Source organism: Eutrigla gurnardus (genome assembly GCF_963514095.1).
Source record: "Eutrigla gurnardus genome assembly, chromosome: 21".
Classification (NCBI taxonomy): Eukaryota; Metazoa; Chordata; class Actinopteri; order Perciformes; family Triglidae; genus Eutrigla; species Eutrigla gurnardus.
Genome location: NC_139932.1, coordinates 3,214,764 through 3,234,589, shown reverse-complemented (window position 1 = coordinate 3,234,589; position 19,826 = coordinate 3,214,764). Strand labels below are relative to the sequence as shown.

Below are 19,826 nucleotides of genomic sequence, written 5' to 3'. Positions count from 1 at the left end.
TGGGCTTCTGTACTAGAAGAAACCCCTTCAGACCAGTTTTCAGACCAGTTTTCAGACCAGATTTAAACTCCGTTGCCGGCTGAACTGTGACGATTCAGCGGGATGGAAATGGGATTTTAGCCTGATACTTGCACTGGTTGAACTGGTTCCTTTTACATTTCACTGGTCATCATGCCATACAGAGAAAAAGAAGCGGTAATGTAAAATAAGTTCTTCTTTGAATGAATCATTTCAGTTTGCATTTGGCTGCAGTTGCACTCTTCACTTCGGTGCGACTTCTGTTCATTAAAGGAGCTGTTTTTCAGATACTCGGGTAAGGAGATCACAATTTCATCTGTACAGATAGGTCCAGGATGCATTTAGCCTAGCTTAGCACACATTTAATGCAAACAGAGGGAAAAAAAGCTAGCCTAGCTCTAATCAAAGTGAAAAAAAAAATCCCTTAATGTATCATGACGTTGAAGCCTCTGTATGTTTCAGTGCTTTTTGACAACATTTCTGATAATTCTTATGACTTTCCTAAAAAGGAAATAATACAACACAGGAATGTGAAAGAAAGGCCACATTTTAACTTCTCTCACACAAGCTCCATGCATGGATGTGTTAGAGGACAGAAACTGTGCCATTCTGCATCAAGAGTAAAACATTTTGCTTTCAGAGATGGTCGGACGACCTTTTACTTTTGAAGCATACAGAGGCCTTCAGTTGCAAATGTCTACGACACATGATCACTATTTGAGCTGCTAAGCATTACAACCCCAGAAGTCGCACAAAATGACAAATGACACCACAACCTCTGTTAACTGTGGAAGCCAGAAAAGGTCTGCCTGCAGCTGCTGTGTTGCCAGGTGTTAAAGTGATTGGCTGAAAAGGTGTGACATCAAGATGCTGCCATGAGCCACTGAGCAACTGAGTCTTTCTCACACAGGAACACTGGGACAGCGTCATGTGGAGATGTTTGCTTGATCAAAAGGTTTGAAATGGCACTATTCCGGGGGCTATCATAGCGCTGCTTTTCTGTCAGCATGCTAGCATGTTAGCAAGCAACATTTGTATTTCTATTGTAATTTGCGATAACCTCGCCAATGCCGGAGCTGCCGCAGTCAGACCTTTGACCTGGAATCCTCTGCTCGGCATGCAAACTGTCACAGCACCTCCTGGAGGTCAGACCGACAGAAACATCAACATGCTACATGACTGAACGTACTGGAGGAGAACCAGAGGAGTACAGCAGTACCACACTGTACCGCAGTACTCCTGGTAGTACAACACTGCACAGCAGTACTCACAGAGGTCCAACATACTGTGTCTGTAAGATGACCTCTCTCACAATTTCAAACAAAGAGAGGTATTCAAAGGCTTTCCGTGGCTGCTGCTTCACAGGCCACGCCCCAAATACACAAAGGGGGCGGGGCTTCCGCCTCAAGCACAACGTCCTCTGGTCGGTCTCAACCTCAGCTGTGCTACTGTTAGAAAGAAACACTGACATTTTAGTTATTCTTTGACTGATGAGCATGTTGACAACAAAACCAGCCATGCTAACACGTTAGCAGTTAGCCCAAAGCTACTACCACTCGACCCAGTGTATGGTAACGTGTGAACATGAAATATGACACCCGATGGTCTGAGGATGCAAGGATATGGAGGAGCAGTCAAGTCTGGTCCTCCATAGCTGAACGGTTCATAAATGCTCATCAGTCAGGATGTAAAGGACAGACAATTCAGTGCTTCCCTCTCAGATGGGTTAATAACATTAATAATCAGGTAATAATGTGGTTAATAATACAGAAACAACACCTGTTGGCTGCCCAGTTACTGCTCAGTAAATATAATTCAATACCCCCAGGGCCAAAAGGTTCATCACAGAAAATGGCGTGGTTCATTGTTGTTATGCAGCTCTCACACACACACACACACACACACACACACACACACACACACACACACACACACACACACACAAACACAAGGTAGCCTACTGGACCAGTGTGAGTCTGCTGTCTAAAGGCAACATATCCGCCATGAGCAGCAGATCTGGAGTCAGCTCACCGTGCTGCTACGCTAACAAGTTAGCACACAGCAACTAATTGATTTTATTTATCCTGGATTTCACCTGAAATATAACCATTGAGATATAACATCTCTCCTGCCAGCAATAAATATTTTTCATATTGATTTTGCTGCATTATTACATACCAAATATATTGCATTAGCTGTTAGCATTAGTTGTTTTTTACTACTGTACCCCCAAATGCCAAGTTTCATTGCTGATGTTTGCGAAACTCAACACGGTTTACAAACGGCATGTTTCGCATTGTTAACTTTTCTTAATTGACAAGTTAGCTCGCCGCTAGCTGACAAGTTAATTCAGAGCAACACCACCCATTTGTTTCTTTGTTAATATGCTAACAACTCTAACACTCCACAAGGAGTGTCTTAGCACAGTTAGCATTCAGTCCTAACAATGCCAATTAATTTCATTTGCTACTGGGACTAGGACTAGGACTGGGACAAGGACTAGGATTTGGACTAGGACAAGAAATCGGACTAGGAATCGGACTAGGACTAGGCCTTTTGCCAACAGCTACCATCACTGTTTTGGGGATATTGGTATACTTTACTAATTTCTAAAAGCTACTAGACTAGCCCAAAGCTATGTAAGATTTGACTTAGCTGTTGGCTAACTTCAGTTAGCTCAAATCTATGAGCATGGTGAGCTGACCTCATGACCTGCTGCACCCCTTACCCCCTTGCCCCCCCCCAAAAAGTAAAAAAAAAAAACATTAAATGACTTTTATATCTCTTCACACAGACTCATAATAATAACCACTGTAATAATAATCACGATAAGGATCCACAGGTTCAACCAGAGCCACACACACACAGCTGGAGTGGTCAGCCTGTGTGTGAATGGCTGCTGGAAAACAGCTAAAAGCAATATGGAAAAGTAAAAGCAACAGGCCACTCCCCAGCACTAACGCCCTGCAGAGAACATGATGGAACTGAGCCCCCGTTCCTCATCATTATCTTCATCATCATCATCATCATCATCATCATCATCATCATCGCCGCTGCAGTCTTTGATGTTTGGCTTGAATGTTTCCAAGGCAACAGTCTCTGTTCGACTGTGTGGTGAGGGGATGGGAGATGTGGTCGTCATGGGAACAGAGGTCAGAGGTGGCTGATGTTGATGATGACATGGTTGTGTTAAAGGGGCGTGGCCAGCTGGAAGATGTCCTGTGATTGGTTGGTTGGTTGGTTGGTTGGTTGTCAGGTGAGCAGAAAACTAGAGAAAGAGAACAGTTTAGTGGACGTACGATGGCGTGTTGGTGAATAATACACGTCTAGAAAGACTGACCTGTTATTAGAGAAGCTGACAGTTGGACTTTTTGCGAGTTTTCCCTTGAACTGGACTCTTCCTGTTAATCTGTCGCACAAGGTCGTAGAAGATCTGCACACACACACACACACACACACACACACACACACACACACACACACACACACACACACACACACACACACACACACACACACACAGGCACACACACACACACACACACACACACACAGGCACACACAGGCACATACACACACACAGGCACATCAGTATTTGGGCTATATATTTAAAGTTAGAGGGGGAAAAGGTTTTAAGCAGTGGATGGTTTTATATGTGCAACTAGAAAGGTGAACCCAGTAGATGCAGGTCTGCGCCACTCGTGTCTGCAACCACTGTAATGTGTGATTGGCTCACCCCACTCGAGACCGCAAGTGTTTCACAAGGGTTTTCAGTTGCTCTCACACAGCAGGGGTGTGTTTCAGAAAGCGGCTTCTGTTAAAACTCTTGAGTTTGTTAACCCTGAGAAGAAAGAGAGTGAACTTAAATTGGGCTCACACTACAGGAGAATCGGGCTGATTTAACCCCGATTACGCCTCCCGACAGTCGGAGATTTCTGGTCTGACACCTTGGTCGGTCCTGATTATCTGGTAATGTGAGGCGTTTACAGATCCATAGGAACATTCTAAGGCCCGTCGCGGCCGCTCCGATCATTTTCAAACATGTTTGATGTCTGGATCGTTAGAGCGGGAATTTTCGAGCGGATCTACTTTTGCAAGATAAATCTACGATTAGAGACGAGAGCATCGGTGGAGATGCAACCCGAATTCAAAATCAGTTAGGAATTTTAAGTCCTGTAGTGTGAGCCTAGCATTAAACTTAAGGTCAGTTACCATGGTAACAGACTCAGTGAACCTAGTTCCTCCCTATCCGTCTCTGCTTTGCTGAGCCTGAACCAGCTGTGGAGGAACGCGGAGTCCTTTGCTAATTAACGTGGAAGGACAGCAAATACTTAGTAGAACGTTATGTTTTCCACACAATCTATCACATATCTAACAAATTTCCCAGGGTTACATTTCCAACATTTCATATCGTGGACATAATCTCCGACCGGAGAAGATTCTTTGAATAGCTCTTAGATGTTTTCTGAAATGTTTAAGGACATCTCTGAGTGTTGAAGCAGTATTCTGTTGGGAGTTTAAGCTGCAACAAGTTGAAATAGCCACTGATATTTACTTTGTTTAATATGTGAAATATGATTTAAACCATATGCCTCAGGCCACCGGTTTGCACAATTGTTGCAGCTGGGCGGCTTTCCTTTTTGTCATGCTGTGTTTGTTTGGGTTTTTTTATGCCATTGTGTTGTGTTTTTGTGCTTTGACGTATCCAACGTAAATGAAGGGTGTGTGGTCACCTCATTGACGTTGATCTTGCTCTTGGCCGAGGTCTCCAGAAAGGCACAGGAGTTCCACTGGCGGGCGAGGCCGGTGCCCGACTCTTTGGCCACCACGCGCTCCACCTCCAGGTCGCACTTATTCCCAACCAGGATCATGGGAACCTGCAACGCCACAACCGATGGTCACATTCCTGCATTCCAACAACACTTGCATTTCTGATGTCTTGCGCTTGTGTATCAACATGCATAAAGAGCCTCGATTATGAGGTTTCACAGATAGATACAGCCCCATTAGTTGGCCAGCAGATGTCGCCATTTCCTCCCCATCGAACCCTCTGAAAGTATGAACTGCTTGAACGTGGAGAGTTTGGAAAGCTTCATGTCCAACATCATTCTCTCTGTGCCAGATGAGGGGCATGCACCCTCGTTGTCTGATATGTTCGATGAGACATTAAACATTTTATTTTTTTATTATATACTGTGCATTGTTGTAATCAGTGCACAGTTAGTGCTAAATACATATTTTCATACTTTTGTAATTGATTTATTCTTTGAATTGCAATGCCTTGATTTTAGTGAGGTTAGTACACAGTCATAGCCATATATGCAACGGTACTAATAATTGGAATATTAATTTATTGCTCAGATAAAACATATATATATATATATATATATATATATATATATATATAGATAGATATAGAGCAAAAAAAAAGGAGCAAAGAATCAAGCAAAAATGAAAGTAAGCGTGTCAGTTTTGCTTTGCCTTGAAGCATGTGTTTTCCAGCTGGATGATATTAGCTTCATGAGGTCTGAGAAAAAGCACTACAAAGTACTTCATGTACAACATGTACAGTCACTGTGATGTCTGGCTGTCACTTCACTTGATCTATGGCTCCAAACAGTCTCGTCCTGGTCGCTGTCGGACACCATCAAACTGAATAAAACACATTAACACAACGGCCCTGATATCATTTCTATCCTCAGGAAGGTGAGAATGTTCCATATTTGAGCCGTTTTAGTGACGTTCAATGATATGATCATTTTGGACGATGTGATGTTCATTCAAAATCTCATTGCCATTTGGAACGACTCTCAGAACTTAAATTACAGCCTTGGAGACTTTGTCAACGACATGTCATTTGTTTCTTATGTTTAGAAAAGGTTGTTTTGGGAAAAACATTGAATAATGCTGTTTAATGTTCATGTTTTAGCATCCTTGCCCATCACCATGGGACCTTATTTCAAAAACAATATAACAAAATCTCTACGGGAGAGACACATTACTTTTTGACCCTGTTTGACTTGTACCATGAAATACTCATAATACTCATGTTTATCACTTAAAAAGACTATTTTGCACATCAAGAAAGTCTCATTTGTCATATAACTGTTGAAGACTGTGGTGGACTGTGGTGGACTGTGGTGGACTGTGGTGGACTGTGGTGAAAGCTCATTTTTGGGTGATGTCATGATGATGTCATGAACTCAGACAGGATGGTGTTTGGTTTCCTGGTGGATCTTCAACATGTACAGAGCAGCAGTAGTGGTGATTTCAGCCGTGATGGAGGAGACCTCTCTGGCTCATAAAAACAAATGAAGCGTGTATGAATGTATCAATTTTTACTAATTTTTAATCATTTTGACTTAACATCTAAAAATGTGTATTTATCTCAAAATGTATTATATCAAGTCTCTGATATCTGAATAAAATGTTTCAATAATATTGACTCAATATTTATCCTTTTTAACTTATTTAATATTTTTGGTATATCTCTAAATTCTGACATATGAAAATGTTTATTTAAAATCTCATTATTTTGACTTAATAGTTTTGATTTTGCATCTCAGAATTTAGATATTTTTTTTAAAATTATATTTACTCAATAATTGTCAACTTCAATTATATGGATGTAACCAAGTTACGATGACGTGAATACCCATGATGCAGAGCGTGTAGTTCTTTCATGGGATCTTTTTTCTGTAACTCATAAAGTAACTAAGTAACTCAGTGCTGATTGGTTATTTCCAGCAACAGAGCGTCTAATGAACGACAGATTATATTGATCACAAAAGCAAGTGGAACAGAGGAAGTGACATCACAAGAGGGGCGTGTCTGAGTGTGTGCGTCGTACGTCCTCGGTGTCCTTCACTCTGAGGATCTGCTCTCGGAGGTCCTGAAGATCATTGAAGGTCGACTGAGCCGTGATGGAGTAAACCAGAGCGAAGCCCTGACCGTTCTTCATGTACAGGTCTCTCATCGCCGTGAACTGCTCCTGAAGACAGACGGGTGGTCAGGGAGACAGACAGGTGGTCAGGAAGACATACTCAAACGTTACATATGATTCCTGTTTCTGTTTTACTGGTTTATGATGGAAAATGTTAGAAGATGAACAGAAAGTCTCATACTTTCTAGGGTTAGAGAGAGTAAGACAGATGGACAGACAGGGAGACAGACAGGTAGATAGACAGACAGACAGACAGACAGAGACAGACAGGTAGACAGAGAGGCAGATATAAATAGGCAGACAGACAGGTAGACAGAGAGGCAGATATAGATAGGCAGACAGACAGGTAGACAGAGAGGCAGATATAGATAGGCAGACAGACAGGTAGACAGAGAGGCAGATATAGATAGGCAGACAGACATGTAGAAAAACAGGTTGACAAACAAGGTAGACAGACAGAGAAAGACAGGTAGATGAACAAACGGGTATATAGACAGGTAGGCAGAGACAGACAGGTAGACAAACAGACAGGTATACAGACAGACAGAGAAAGACAGGTAGACAAACAACCAGGTACTAGACAGACAGACAGAGACAGACAGGTAGACAAACAGGCAGGTAGACAGAGACGCAGATAGAGATAGGCAGACAGACAGGTAGACAGACAGACAGACAGATCTTACTGTTCCTGCTGTATCCAGGATCTCCAACATACACTGCTGTCCATCGACCTCCACTTGCTGCAAAGAGACAAAGAGACAGAATCCATCACAAACACGTTGAAGATTTCAAAATAAAATCAGACGTGTCGTCTGTTTGGAAGACATGGAGACTTGTAGCAGCGCTACAAGAAGAATTGCCCTCCTGTGATGTTTACTAGTAGGCTGTTACGACATGCAGTACCAAAGACGGCCACAAAAACCTACCAATACCAGGATTTTAAAAAATCACTGCAACAAAATGAGGCAAAACACCCTCCCGATTTTTTAATATGATTTTAACAACTTTCAAAAAAAGTAAGTTTGGACCTGATACCTGTCAGTTTTTTGGAATATGGCTCTGAAGTTGGGCAAAGATGTGTTTACTTCCATTTTTGAGCCTTAATATCTGTGAAACTAATCATCTGAGAGAGACCATATTTTGTAGAATGTTTAAGCTAACCCCAGAGATAGAGGCAGAAGTGATAGAAGTCTTTTATCTGCAAAAATGGGAGCTCAGCTACTCTTCAAATGTACTACTTTATTTCAAAAAGCCTAATCTTAAGTACCTACCATACTAGGTTATCATTGAGCTACATCCCTGATATTTCATGTCTGGAGGCTATTAGTAACAGATAAACTCTGTAAAAATTTTGAAGGCCACAGGTGAGATAGTTTTCCAGATATTGCTGTTTAAAAATGGCTTTTCAGAGCATGATGCCAAAAACCGTCTAAACTACCCTTTATTCAATGATGTTTATATGAGAAATATATCAATATGATATTTTGGATTTGTCCTATTAACAAGTGTGTCTTTTTACTAGACTTTTTACAGGACATTCTGAGATGGTCAGGTGGGAGGCTTTTGATGAAATGACACGGAATTACCCTATTGATTATTTAATCATTTTGACTTAATAATTATGATTTTTCACTAACAATTTAATACATTACTAAATATCTCTTGCTTAATATATTCTCTTGCACATAATATTCTGACTCACAATGTTTATTTAATATCTCATATTTCACACTTAATAATATTCAACAGATATCCGTTAATATTTACATTTGACTTATTATATATCAATTTGAACATATTATTTAATAATGTTGAGTCAATATAGATAGTGACTTATATTTTAATCATTTTAAAGTATTATGTGATAATTTGCCTAAAGTCAAAGTTTAGGAAATTAATCATATTTATTAATTTTATTTGATAACTTTGGCTTATCTCCTCATTGTGACTAAACATGTATAATTTTGAGTTATTATAAAATGTTATGCATATTGTTTATATATATATCTTCTGATCATTTTCCCTTTTCTCTTTCTTCTCCCTCCCCTCCTTTTCATCCGTTTCCTTTGTGTTGCATTGTGGGATAGTTAGCAGCTAACATTAGTATCCAGTCCATCCCATCAGGCCTTGGGAACCAGTGACGACCAACTGTCTCACATCACTCACGTAGGAGGACACACAGGAGAGACAGACAGGCTGAAACTGTCTTACCTTCCTATAGGAGTCCTCTATCGTCGGGTCATATTTCTCCACAAAGATTCCCTGAACAAACTGGACAGTCTGGAGAGACAGACAGACAGAGAGACAGACAGATACAGAGAAGTAGGCCAGTCATGTTAATGGAGCTCTGTTCTGTTCTCCATTGGAAGTCATTAGAATGGAATTAATGTGACACACTGACACATCTCCATTATATCATCTGGAGTAAAGCACTGAATTGTGGTGAGACTTTGTGTGTGTGTGTGTGTGTGTGTGTGTGTGTGTGTGTGTGTGTGTGTGTGTGTGTGTGTGTGTGTGTGTGTGTGTGTGTGACCTCAGTCTACATCCGTTTACGTCCAATGACAAATTCTGAGTTTCTGATGTTTCTAAATTCAAACTAAAACTCAGATTGGATGCCGTTTCAGTGGCATTGAGGAAGTTTGAAGTCTCGTACACGATGAATACGTCGAAGCGAAGACAACGTTGTCCTCTCTAACACAATATAACTGCTTTAAACAGCAGGTAGGTTCTGTTGGATTAAAGGCCTAAAAGGGACCAAAAGCACTTGCATATGACAAGAAGCAGGAAGCAGGTATCAGGATTTGGGAATTTTATTTTGAAACTCGAAACTAATATAATATAATTAATATTAATATATTACATATATACACATTTTTTTATTTTTCTGCTACTGTTGTGCATGAAAAGGCACCTTTGAGAGACATTCATCTTTTCTCATGAAATGTAACAATACACATTATTCTCTTTGTTATGAATGAATAATTATCTACAAATATCAATGTGCTAGATTGTAAAATGCCGTCATTGTAAATAAACAAAACTTCTTAAAACCCACACATTTTTAAATAAAATGTTGAGTTGTTCAATGAATGAACTGCTAATACTTGTACCAGTGGATGGAAACATGAATCGTTGCTCTAAATATGTAGAAAAGCCTGGCTAGTGTAAACACTGTACATCTCTGTAGCTTTTCTTAATACTAGTAATATTATTATTAAAATGTACACATGAAATGCATGTTCTCGAGTAAAATATAATATTTGATAAAACATATTAATTTTATTTTCCAAACATCATAAATGAAAATGTTTTTTCTTTTATAAAATGAGGGCAAAAATGGTCCAGGACTATTTTCAGCAGCGGATGAATCCACATTGGAGTATTTGTATGTGGGATTGAGGTCAAACTCAACTACAGAGTGTGTTCATGGTGGTGAAGAAACAATAGTGAGGCTCGTTGTCTTTTCCTCACACATCATACTTGTCGACACATTCACTGCTGCTTTATGACAACAATAAAAACATATGATGGTTATTCTTTAACAGGAACAATAAAGTGCTTCTTAAGAACTCACCAGAGCTGACTTGCCGACTCCTCCTGATCCTAAAACAACCAGCTTGTATTCACGCATCCTGACTGTCTGTCTGCTGGGAGACAGAGAGACAGACAGCTTTACTACAACACACCTGGAAAACTCAGTCACACACAGAGAGAGACTCTTCCTTCTCACTGGGAGGTCATAATTTCCCAGCATGCACCTGGGTGTGTTCATTAAAAACACAGCCCGGCCACGTGATCACACACAGCCGGTGGTGATGTCACAACTGTGGAATCCATCCTGGTTACTGTTGCTATGTGCCCTCATATATATGCATGTATGTGTGTGTGTGTGTGTGTGTGTGTGTGTGTGTGTGTGTGTGTGTGTGTGTGTGTGTGTGTGTGTGTGTGTGTGTGTGTGTTTTTGCATACCAGTCATGCCTCGCTGCGTGTTTGCCGTTGCAGCAACAAGAAGCAACAAGACACACACACACGCACACACACACACACACACACACACACGCACACACACACACTGGGAGCTCCTCATGTCTGATACTAAGGTTGTTGTGAGTGCCTACGAGCGTTCACAGTGACAGAATGACACTCGGACACTTCTCAAGCTCCACGGTGGCCATCTTGGCTACGTAGCGGAATGGGAGGGGCCACCAGACGCGCTAGGACTTTAATCCAAAGATCAAGTGGTAAGTAGGATCAATCTAGCTGGCTGATATTTTGGTGGGCACCAATGGCAGTCAAATATGCCAAATATTGGCTGGAACGCTTTGTCCCGTTGCAATTTGCTAAAAATAATAAGAATAAGAAGAAGTCAACGTTGAGGTCATCATCTCCGGTGAGTACACAACAACCATGTTTCACCCACACACTGTGCAGGTAAGTACATTGTATACTACAGTACATGGAGCTGTACGAAGTAAAGCCGTAGTGTCCAGTCTAATCCAGGACGGACCGGGTGGGTCCAGGTTTCTGTTTCAGCCCAGCACTACCTCACCTGATCCAACTCACCAAGGTGTTGATTGAAGACCATGGTGAGTTAATTAGGTGCCTGAGTGCTGGACTAAAACAAAAACCTGGACTCACCCGGCCCTTCTTGGATAAGACTGGACCAGATTGGATGAAGACCCCCCTGAACTAAAGTATTCAAACTGGGACACAACACCAGCCTCACCGGTAAGTAGTCTGAGGTGTGTTCACCCTGAGAAGAGGCAAACTCTGGCTTTTCCCTTCCAGAAAGAGAGGGAACTTAAAACTTGAGGTCAGTTACCATGGTAACTCCTTATCATCTCCTCTCTTTTGCTGAGCCTGAACCAGCTGTGGAATGATATAGTGTCCTTTCTTTTCAAAGATGTGCTTTAATTCCCCAACGATTACTTAGTCCAATTATAATGTGAACAGAACAATAATAGCACATTTAGAACATTGTTGATACTATACATATGCAGTGCGTTGAATCTGATAACTAGTGGTGAGGTCACAGATTGTCAGGTGGTGAGGTCACATCAACAACTGAAACGTCTAACCCAGAATGCCAATCATGTCAGGAACCAACCAGTCTCAGGTGATTGTACACTCAAGAAAACAAATGTAATAAGATTATTTCTTTTATTATTTTCTGCCAATAAAATGGGACACACATTTTGTTGACGATACTTGTGTACTTTTACTTGTGAAATGTGTGAATGCCTGAATGTTCCTCTTTCTAATTTTAGAACAGTATTTTTTAAAGTTTGGTATTTTTACTTGTACTAAAATAAGATATGTCAATACTTATTCTACCACTCCGAATGCTGAATATCTTTTTTTTTTTTTGAGGCACAGACGGCTTTTATTAGCAGTGGACAGTTCAGAAACAAAGGAGAGAGAGGGGGTGTGACATGCAGCAAAAGACCTCCGGTCGGGATTTGAACTGGGGCCGGCTGCGTATGTACGTTCTTACATGGCATGCGCTCTAACCACTCCGCCACCTGCACGCCCAATATCATTTATTTACAGCAGAGATCTTCAACAGGGGGTCCGGGACCCCTAGGGGGTCCACAAACAGCAGGCGGTCTCCAAAATGATTTGATCCCAAACTCTTTTACTTCCAAAATGTAAAATGTCCAAATTAACATTAATGCAACATCTCATAAGCAAATATAAATGTAAATTGGGGTGTGAAATTGCCAATATAGAATTACAATAAGTTCTAAAAATATATGAATCTGTCAACGATTATTATTTTAATGGCTTATCATTGTATACATACATCATTACAAAGTACTGTTATACAAGGTACTATGGGCTTTAGGATTTAACAGGGATTTTCAGTGAGTATCCACTTTACCCAGCTGCTACAGAAAGACATAAAGAAAGATGAAAGAAATGTTAGTCGGGTGAACAAACCTATTAAATCCCTACTAGACTAGATCATTAAAACAAAGTGAATGCATCACCAGAGGTGGATTTCTGTGCCTGGAGGTCTGACGGGAACCCGCCTCACTACGTTTCTCCTTAATTTGACGCAACAAGTCCGGGCGGGTTCAGGGATTAGCAGGAAGTGTCAGACCGAAGCAGCAGCAGGAGAGGCCCATGAAGGGAAACAGAGTCATGAATCCTCCTACAGGCGTCTCTACCTGGGTGACTCTGGATCTGGATCAGGACCTTTCCCCTCATAGTTCATGACTCGGCCTGAATTAAACATGTGCACCATGACTCACAGTCAAAGTACAAATTAAAGCATAATAAAACCATTTAAAGTGGAGATTTTAGACCACATCTCCCTGGACATTGTCTGCACCCTTTTAACAATACCAAAATCCAGTCATTTTTCTTCCCTTAACAGACACCTGGAAACATAATCACCTTATACAGCTGGTACGGCTAACGAGTTAGCATAATCTCACTATATCCACATCCAGCAGGAACAGAGCAAGGTGATGCTTGACTAGCAGGCCTTGTGTTTGTGTCACCTGATGAATTAAGTCAAATATTGTCACACTTTTAGCTCTGTTTTTGGTCTCCTCCTCCAAATCCTGAGGGATATATCTGTCTATAGCTGCTAAATGTTCCACTCTGTTCCCCAGAACAGCTGACTGCTGGAAACACTGACGCTGAACCGGAACTAGAAGCTTTAAGAAGCTAAAAAAGTTTGATAAAGAGCTGCAGTTTGCTGACAACATCTTTGTGGTTTTCACACTTTGAGAAAAACGTTCATATTTACACGTACAAATACACACAGTTGTTGTAGTTCAAACCTGGTTCACCTAAACTCTCTCTTTCCACTTAAAGTCACTGACTCACTGAACATTCACGGTCATAAACGTTGAGATGAAATGTTTTGATAACAGTCAAAGGTCACAGCTTGTTGACTCAAAGTCAAAGTATAACATTGAAGCATGTAATTAACGACAGATAACAGGGTGAACTGGACACCACATAGAACACAGGCAGAACTAAATAAGATGCATGTACAACACAACTGATTAGTCAATAGTTGTAGTAAAACATGGATCTGAAAGGCCGATTTCCATAATTGATTGAACCATTTTTCAGAGTAAAAATGACAAAAATCTTGTGGTCCTAGCTTTTCAAATGTGAAGATTTGCTGGTTTTGTTTGTCATGTTTTTACTAAAGTTAATATTTGATATACATTAGACAACTCAAGAACTTTGAGGACATCATCTTGTCAAGTGAAAGAAAATGAGCAGAAATGAAAATAACTGTTACTTGCTACCCTGACACCATGTTTACATGTACACTGTTTTTCCACTTCCTTCGTCAGAATCTTCTCGCCCCACAACGGTTTTTACTTGTCCTATCGGAACTGTTTCAGGGGATCAGAGTCAGATATTTCTTTGGCATTTTGTTTGAAAAATGACAATGAATTGTAACTGTTAGATTTTCCGCCTGTAGAATATATTGATCATATAGTGCAGAGATGGATCATTTAATGCAGAGCTGATATGTAGAGCATCTCATTTTCCCAGCGCTCCTGTTATTTTGTCCACGCCCGTAACAAATGGCATTGCCTAAATCTGGACCACATAGTTATAAGCCTACTGATAAATACTCATCAAATATTTGATATTATCATTTTGTTTTCAATACCCCAACTTGTAAGATTCATCTGAGGGGCAAATCATTTCCGCTGCACAGAATTATAGTTTTTATTTGCCTCTAGAAATTATTGAAATAAGACACAAAGCCACAAAATCGGACTTTGGTCATGAGAGGCCTTATCAATCAATATACAAATTAAGAAAATAGTAAAAAAAAAATTGTGTACTAAAGAAGAGTTTCAATATTAAAATGATTTATAAACGAGCGTAACATTGATTTTACCTATTTGTATTGCTATTTGCACTAAGTTCTGCTTTTTCCACCAGACACCGAATGCAGCATGATGTTAATCTACTAATGTGAAGTTCGTGGAGGAGAGAGATGGACACAAACACACAGATCCCTGAGTCAACCAGAACTAGGTGGGGCCTGCCAATACTCGGTGTGTGTGTGTGTGTGTGTGTGTGTGTGTGTGTGTGTGTGTGTGTGTGTGTGTGTGTGTGTGTGTGTGTGTGTTGCTGAGAGTACAACAGCAGAGGAATAAAACCAAGCCTTGTCTATACACTACAGTCAGAAAGACTGACAGTCAGAAAGACAGACAGACAGGCAGGCAGGCAGACAGAAAGACAGGCAGACAGACAGACAGACAGACAGGTTTCTTCAAAGTGTTTGTCTTAAAACTCCTCAACTCCGCAGTCTGCAATAAGTTACTTCCTCTTTGTTTTCTCTCCAGCAGAGCAGCGGCAGTTCCGCAACTGTGAGGCCGCCTCATAACGCTCGCTTCCCGTCTAGCGGTGGCGGCAGGCCCCGCTGCCCTGCTGGAGGAGCCGGTGACGAACGAAACGCAAGCTGGGACGCACAGATGGTTTCTGGGCGTGAAGGGGGACAGACACACAGCCGCCATGTTGTTCCCTCGGCTGTCTTTCTGTGTGTAATATCAACAATATTATCATCAACAGAGCTCCTGTCTGTCTGCCTCTCCTTTCCGCCTGCCTGCCTGTCTGTCCGCCGGTCGCTTCCGCAAACCCAGCCCAGCTCGGCACCGGCCTGTCCCCCCAACCCCTCTGTCACGGTCCGTCCCGGACCCTCGCGGGTAAAGCTACGTCTACATGATGGAGGGGAACGAAAAGAAAGGGGAGGAAAAGAGGAAAAGAGAGAAATGAGAGAAAGGAAGCGGTACTCACAGTCATCCAACCGTCCGCTCCGCTGCTCTCTCTCTCTCTCGCTCTCTCTCTCCCCCCCCTCTGTCTATGCCGCTCTACCAGAGCCGCTCCCTCCTAACGCCGCTCTGCGCGCTGACGTCAAGTTCGACGTGGTGAACTCTGGCGCTTCCTGTGAGTTCTTTCAAAATAAAGGTACGGTATTGATAACACAATACGAGGCTTTGTAATAGTAAAGGCAAAAGGATACAAATTAACAAAACGAAAAAGGATTTTAAACAAATTAATTAAAGTAAATTATGTGCAATGATCAGCTTAACAGTAAAATCTGTCATATATGGGGGGGGGGGGGGGGGGGGGGGGGCATTTATGAAGACTGTGATGTGAGGTTGAAATATATGGATAAAAGAAAGTAATTAGACTTTGAGTTAAGATAATTTATTCTCAAACTATTAGATGCAAGGTCAAGAGTGGATTCTCATGTTGCCTATGATGAAGCTTTCAAATATTACCATGACCTGGATGACTGAGAACCTTCACAGATAAACTAAAATAATATACAATAATCAACAGAACATCCACCTCAAGCACTAAAGGAAATGTGTTATATGTGTGACAAAGCAAAACCAACAAAAAAAGATTCATACTTTTTTTTTTTACAGGAAATGAATTAAAATCAGAAAATTTACTGTGATTCAGAAACATTCGAAATTATAATTAGTTATTATAACTATGGATTATAAATCTGTGAGAGCTTGTAATATTAATAAACACAAAATGAAACAAACATACAAATTTCCTCACAAAATGATCAAAATAAAAACGAAAATCAAGACTCTAAACACTACAGAATAGAAACCGTACACACACTGTTCACTGTCAAAATCTATTCTATGGTCATATGAAGTTGAAATGTAGTCCGTTGCCTTCACTGTTGTTATCGTATAGTCGTTAATCATATCCTTTTATTTTGAAGGCACAATACAATTACATCCGGTTTCGCGCAAACTTCGTCACATTTGGCTCGCTCTTTTTTTCTTGTGACGTTTCGGCCTCTTTCTCAGCTGCTTCCCGCTTCCTGCAGAGTAGAAACAATACATGTCGGGTTTCTACTTTTACTGCAATGAAACGACGACCAGTCGAAGAACTATCAAACTTTATCAGCATGGTATCAAATAGTCTAGTGGCGCTGTACTAAAGTACACATTCGAGGTATTTGTACTCAACTATTTCCACGTTCTGCTACTTTCTTCTTCTCCTCCTTCACATCTTAGAGGTCAATATTGTAGTCCTACTTTTTACACTTCCTACATTTATCGGAATCTGAATGTGTGTAAAATACTCAAAAGCATCGTCAGAGAGCTGAAAACAGATCTGTGGTTCTCACAGGACGTGGTGACCATATAGAACATGATGCACTGCTGCAGATTAATCTAGTTATAGACTTGCAACATGGATGTTAATGTGCCGAAATTCCACATACTGCACCTTCAAGTATTCTGCTGATAATACTTTGAAGTAAGGGTTTGAATGCAAGTACTTTTACTTGTAGTGGAGTATTTTTCACAGCGTGGTCGAGGTACTTTCACTGCAGTAAAAGATCGGAATCAAACTAGACCCACGTCTGAATGTCTCCAGAGGGTCAAAAGGACCATGTGAGCCTCGAAATGTTTTTCTGTTGCTGATGATGTCTTGTGATGTCATCAGTTTTTTTCCTTTTCTAACTGCTCACATTGGAGGTCAAAGGTCAAAAGCGAGTCCTGAGTTCGCCAAAGATGAAAATGAAAAATGAAATGAAAACCACAGAACTCACAGAGTGTTACTGCAGTCAGAGAGCAACGCAGCATGTCAGAGCGTGTTGATCGGAACACGCCTATACATACACACACACACACACACACACACACACACACACACACACACACACACACACACACACACACTCCGTCGCTGTGAAGCCACACCCTAACAGGAAGCAGTCACCAAGAATAGCGTCGTGAGAACACAGCAGCAAAAAGAAAGTGTAAAATGATAATACTAGAGGGGAGGTGATTCTCAACCATCTTATTCTAATCATTTCTGTCAGTTATGGAAATATATTGGTTCATAAGAGGTTCAGTGCTCACAACTCAGAACGCATTCATTAACTTCAAAGAGGAAAGAAATCATCAGCATGTCAATGATCAGCCAGACTGCTTTACAAACGCTGGTTCAGCCGTCGCTAAGACACCGGGATGAATGAGCGTCACTTTCCACCTCGCTGAAACAGCCAATCAGAGCAGCTTATTTTTATCTGGTGGTTTATTTTAATTCTTACATGACTACACAACAAGAAGATTAGTGGAGCCCTGCAAGCTGAACTCAGGGTTCAGTCTCTCTGCTTCTAGTGTGTGTTGTTTCTGCTGCAATACCGTCAAATACTGTGTTCTGGCGCCCTCTGCTTGTACAAATGATACATAACAGCTCCAAACAGAAAAACTTACCTGGTTGTTTGACGCCCTCAGACCTAACCAGATAACTACATTACACACTACTTTTTACTTCTACATTTATTTCACACCCATAGTTACTTTGTAAACATTATATTACATTTCTTTTAAATTAAATAAATATCACAGAGTACATCCATCCATCCATCCATTTTCTACCGCTTATCCTGTATTTTAGGGTCACGGGGGGGGCTGGAGCCAATCCCAGCTGTCATTGGGCGAAGGCAGGGTACACTCTGGACAGGACGCCAGTCTATCGCAGGGCCGACATGTAGAGACAGACAACCATTCACGCTCACATTGACACCTACGGGCAATTTAGAGTCACCAATTAACCTATCCCCATCCTGCATGTCTTTGGACTGTGGGAGGAAGCCGGAGAACCCGGAGAGAACCCACGCTTACACGGGGAGAACATGCAAACTCCACACAGAAGGAACCCGGGCCGACCCGGGAATCGAACCCAGGACCCTCTTGCTGTGAGGCGAGAGTCACAGAGTACATTAAGATCCAAATATTAAAATGCTAACTCCATCCATCCATCCATCCATCCATTTTCTACCGCTTATCCTGTATTCAGGGTCGCGGGGGGGCTGGAGCCGATCCCAGCTGTCATTGGGCGAAGGCGGGGTACACCTGGACAGGACGCCAGTCTATCACAGGGCTAAAATGCTAACTCATCATTATTAATTAATCAGAAATATATAGAATACAGAATACTCATGGGGTTGTAGATGGTGCGTCTACTTTGACTTATTTACAATAATGAATGCAGGACTTTTATTTGTGATTAAGTAGTTTTACATCATGGTATTGCTACTCTTACTTAAAGGTTGAGTAGGTGATTCTATTCAGAAACACTTTGTTATATTACTTGAAATCCTTGTAACGTACCGATAACATTAAATTTATACATTAAAATGAATACGTTAAAACAATTTAAATGTAATCTGTGGCCGTGGCAGGACTGTAAAAACCCCGTCCAATCAGCCGGGCCGGAGAAAATAATTGGACGACCTGCCTGTCTGTTAATGTTTACTTCCTGATTGCACTCTGCTGATCTCGAGCACTTGTTTGACGTTCTGGGGGCGGGGCTTTGAAGAGGTCTGAATAAAGGGGGGGGGGGGCTTGAAGAGGTCTGAATAAAGGGGGTTGGGCCTTGAAGAGGTCTGAATAAAGGGGGCGGGGCTTTGAAGAGGTATGAATAAAGGGGGCGGGGCTTTGAAGAGGTCTGAATAAAGGGGGGGGGCCTTGAAGAGGTCTGAATAAAGGGGGCTGGGCTTTGAAGAGGTCTGAATAAAGGGGGGGGGGCCTTGAAGAGGTCTGAATAAAGGGGGCGGGGCTTTGAAAATGTCTGAATAAAGGGGGCGGGGCTTTGAAGAGGTCTGAATAAAGGGGGCGGGGCTTTGTCAGTTCGGAGATGTATTCAAGGTCGACGACTTAGGTTTTTCAAAATGACCAACTCAACCTTTAAATAAAGGATTATCTTTACCTTTAAAAATAAATTGTGCCATTCCAGCGTTTCTGAAAGGTTGCACTCTTTAGTGACTCATTCTGTTGGCTACAACTAATATTTGTTTACATTTTGCCACTACAAGTATGCTGAATGAGTTATAAGC

General features: G+C 41.3%; 1 protein-coding gene across 2 annotated transcripts; it reads right to left on the bottom strand.

Moving 5' to 3' along the window:
* Positions 1-1,464: 1,464 nt before the first annotated feature.
* LOC311031956 (ras-related protein Rap-1b) lies at positions 1,465-15,830 on the bottom strand. 2 transcript variants are annotated; one of them, XM_084038556.1, is made up of 8 exons: positions 15,743-15,830; positions 10,536-10,608; positions 9,173-9,241; positions 7,645-7,701; positions 6,869-7,009; positions 4,752-4,895; positions 3,359-3,451; positions 1,465-3,286 (listed from the first exon to the last, which is right to left on the bottom strand). In XM_084038556.1, exons 2-7 carry the CDS (start codon positions 10,590-10,592, stop codon positions 3,365-3,367), a joined length of 555 nt encoding a protein of 184 aa, XP_083894682.1. In that variant the 5' UTR covers positions 10,593-10,608; positions 15,743-15,830; the 3' UTR covers positions 1,465-3,286; positions 3,359-3,364. The 2 variants fall into 2 exon arrangements, with proteins under 2 accessions (XP_083894682.1, XP_083894683.1); XM_084038557.1 differs by having other exon boundaries at positions 10,536-10,605; positions 15,743-15,823.
* Positions 15,831-19,826: the final 3,996 nt, after the last annotated feature.

Bases quoted from the DNA above. Each gene is read 5' to 3' on its own strand.
- LOC311031956 (XM_084038556.1), bottom strand. From the start codon at position 10,592: ATGCGTGAATACAAGCTGGTTGTTTTAGGATCAGGAGGAGTCGGCAAG. The intron at 7,702-9,172 runs GTAAGACAGTTT...GTCTCTTTGCAG, and splicing joins TAGAGGACTCCTATAGGAAG to CAAGTGGAGGTCGATGGACA. The intron at 3,452-4,751 runs GTGACCACACAC...GTGTGTGTGCAG, and splicing joins GCAAGATCAACGTCAATGAG to ATCTTCTACGACCTTGTGCG.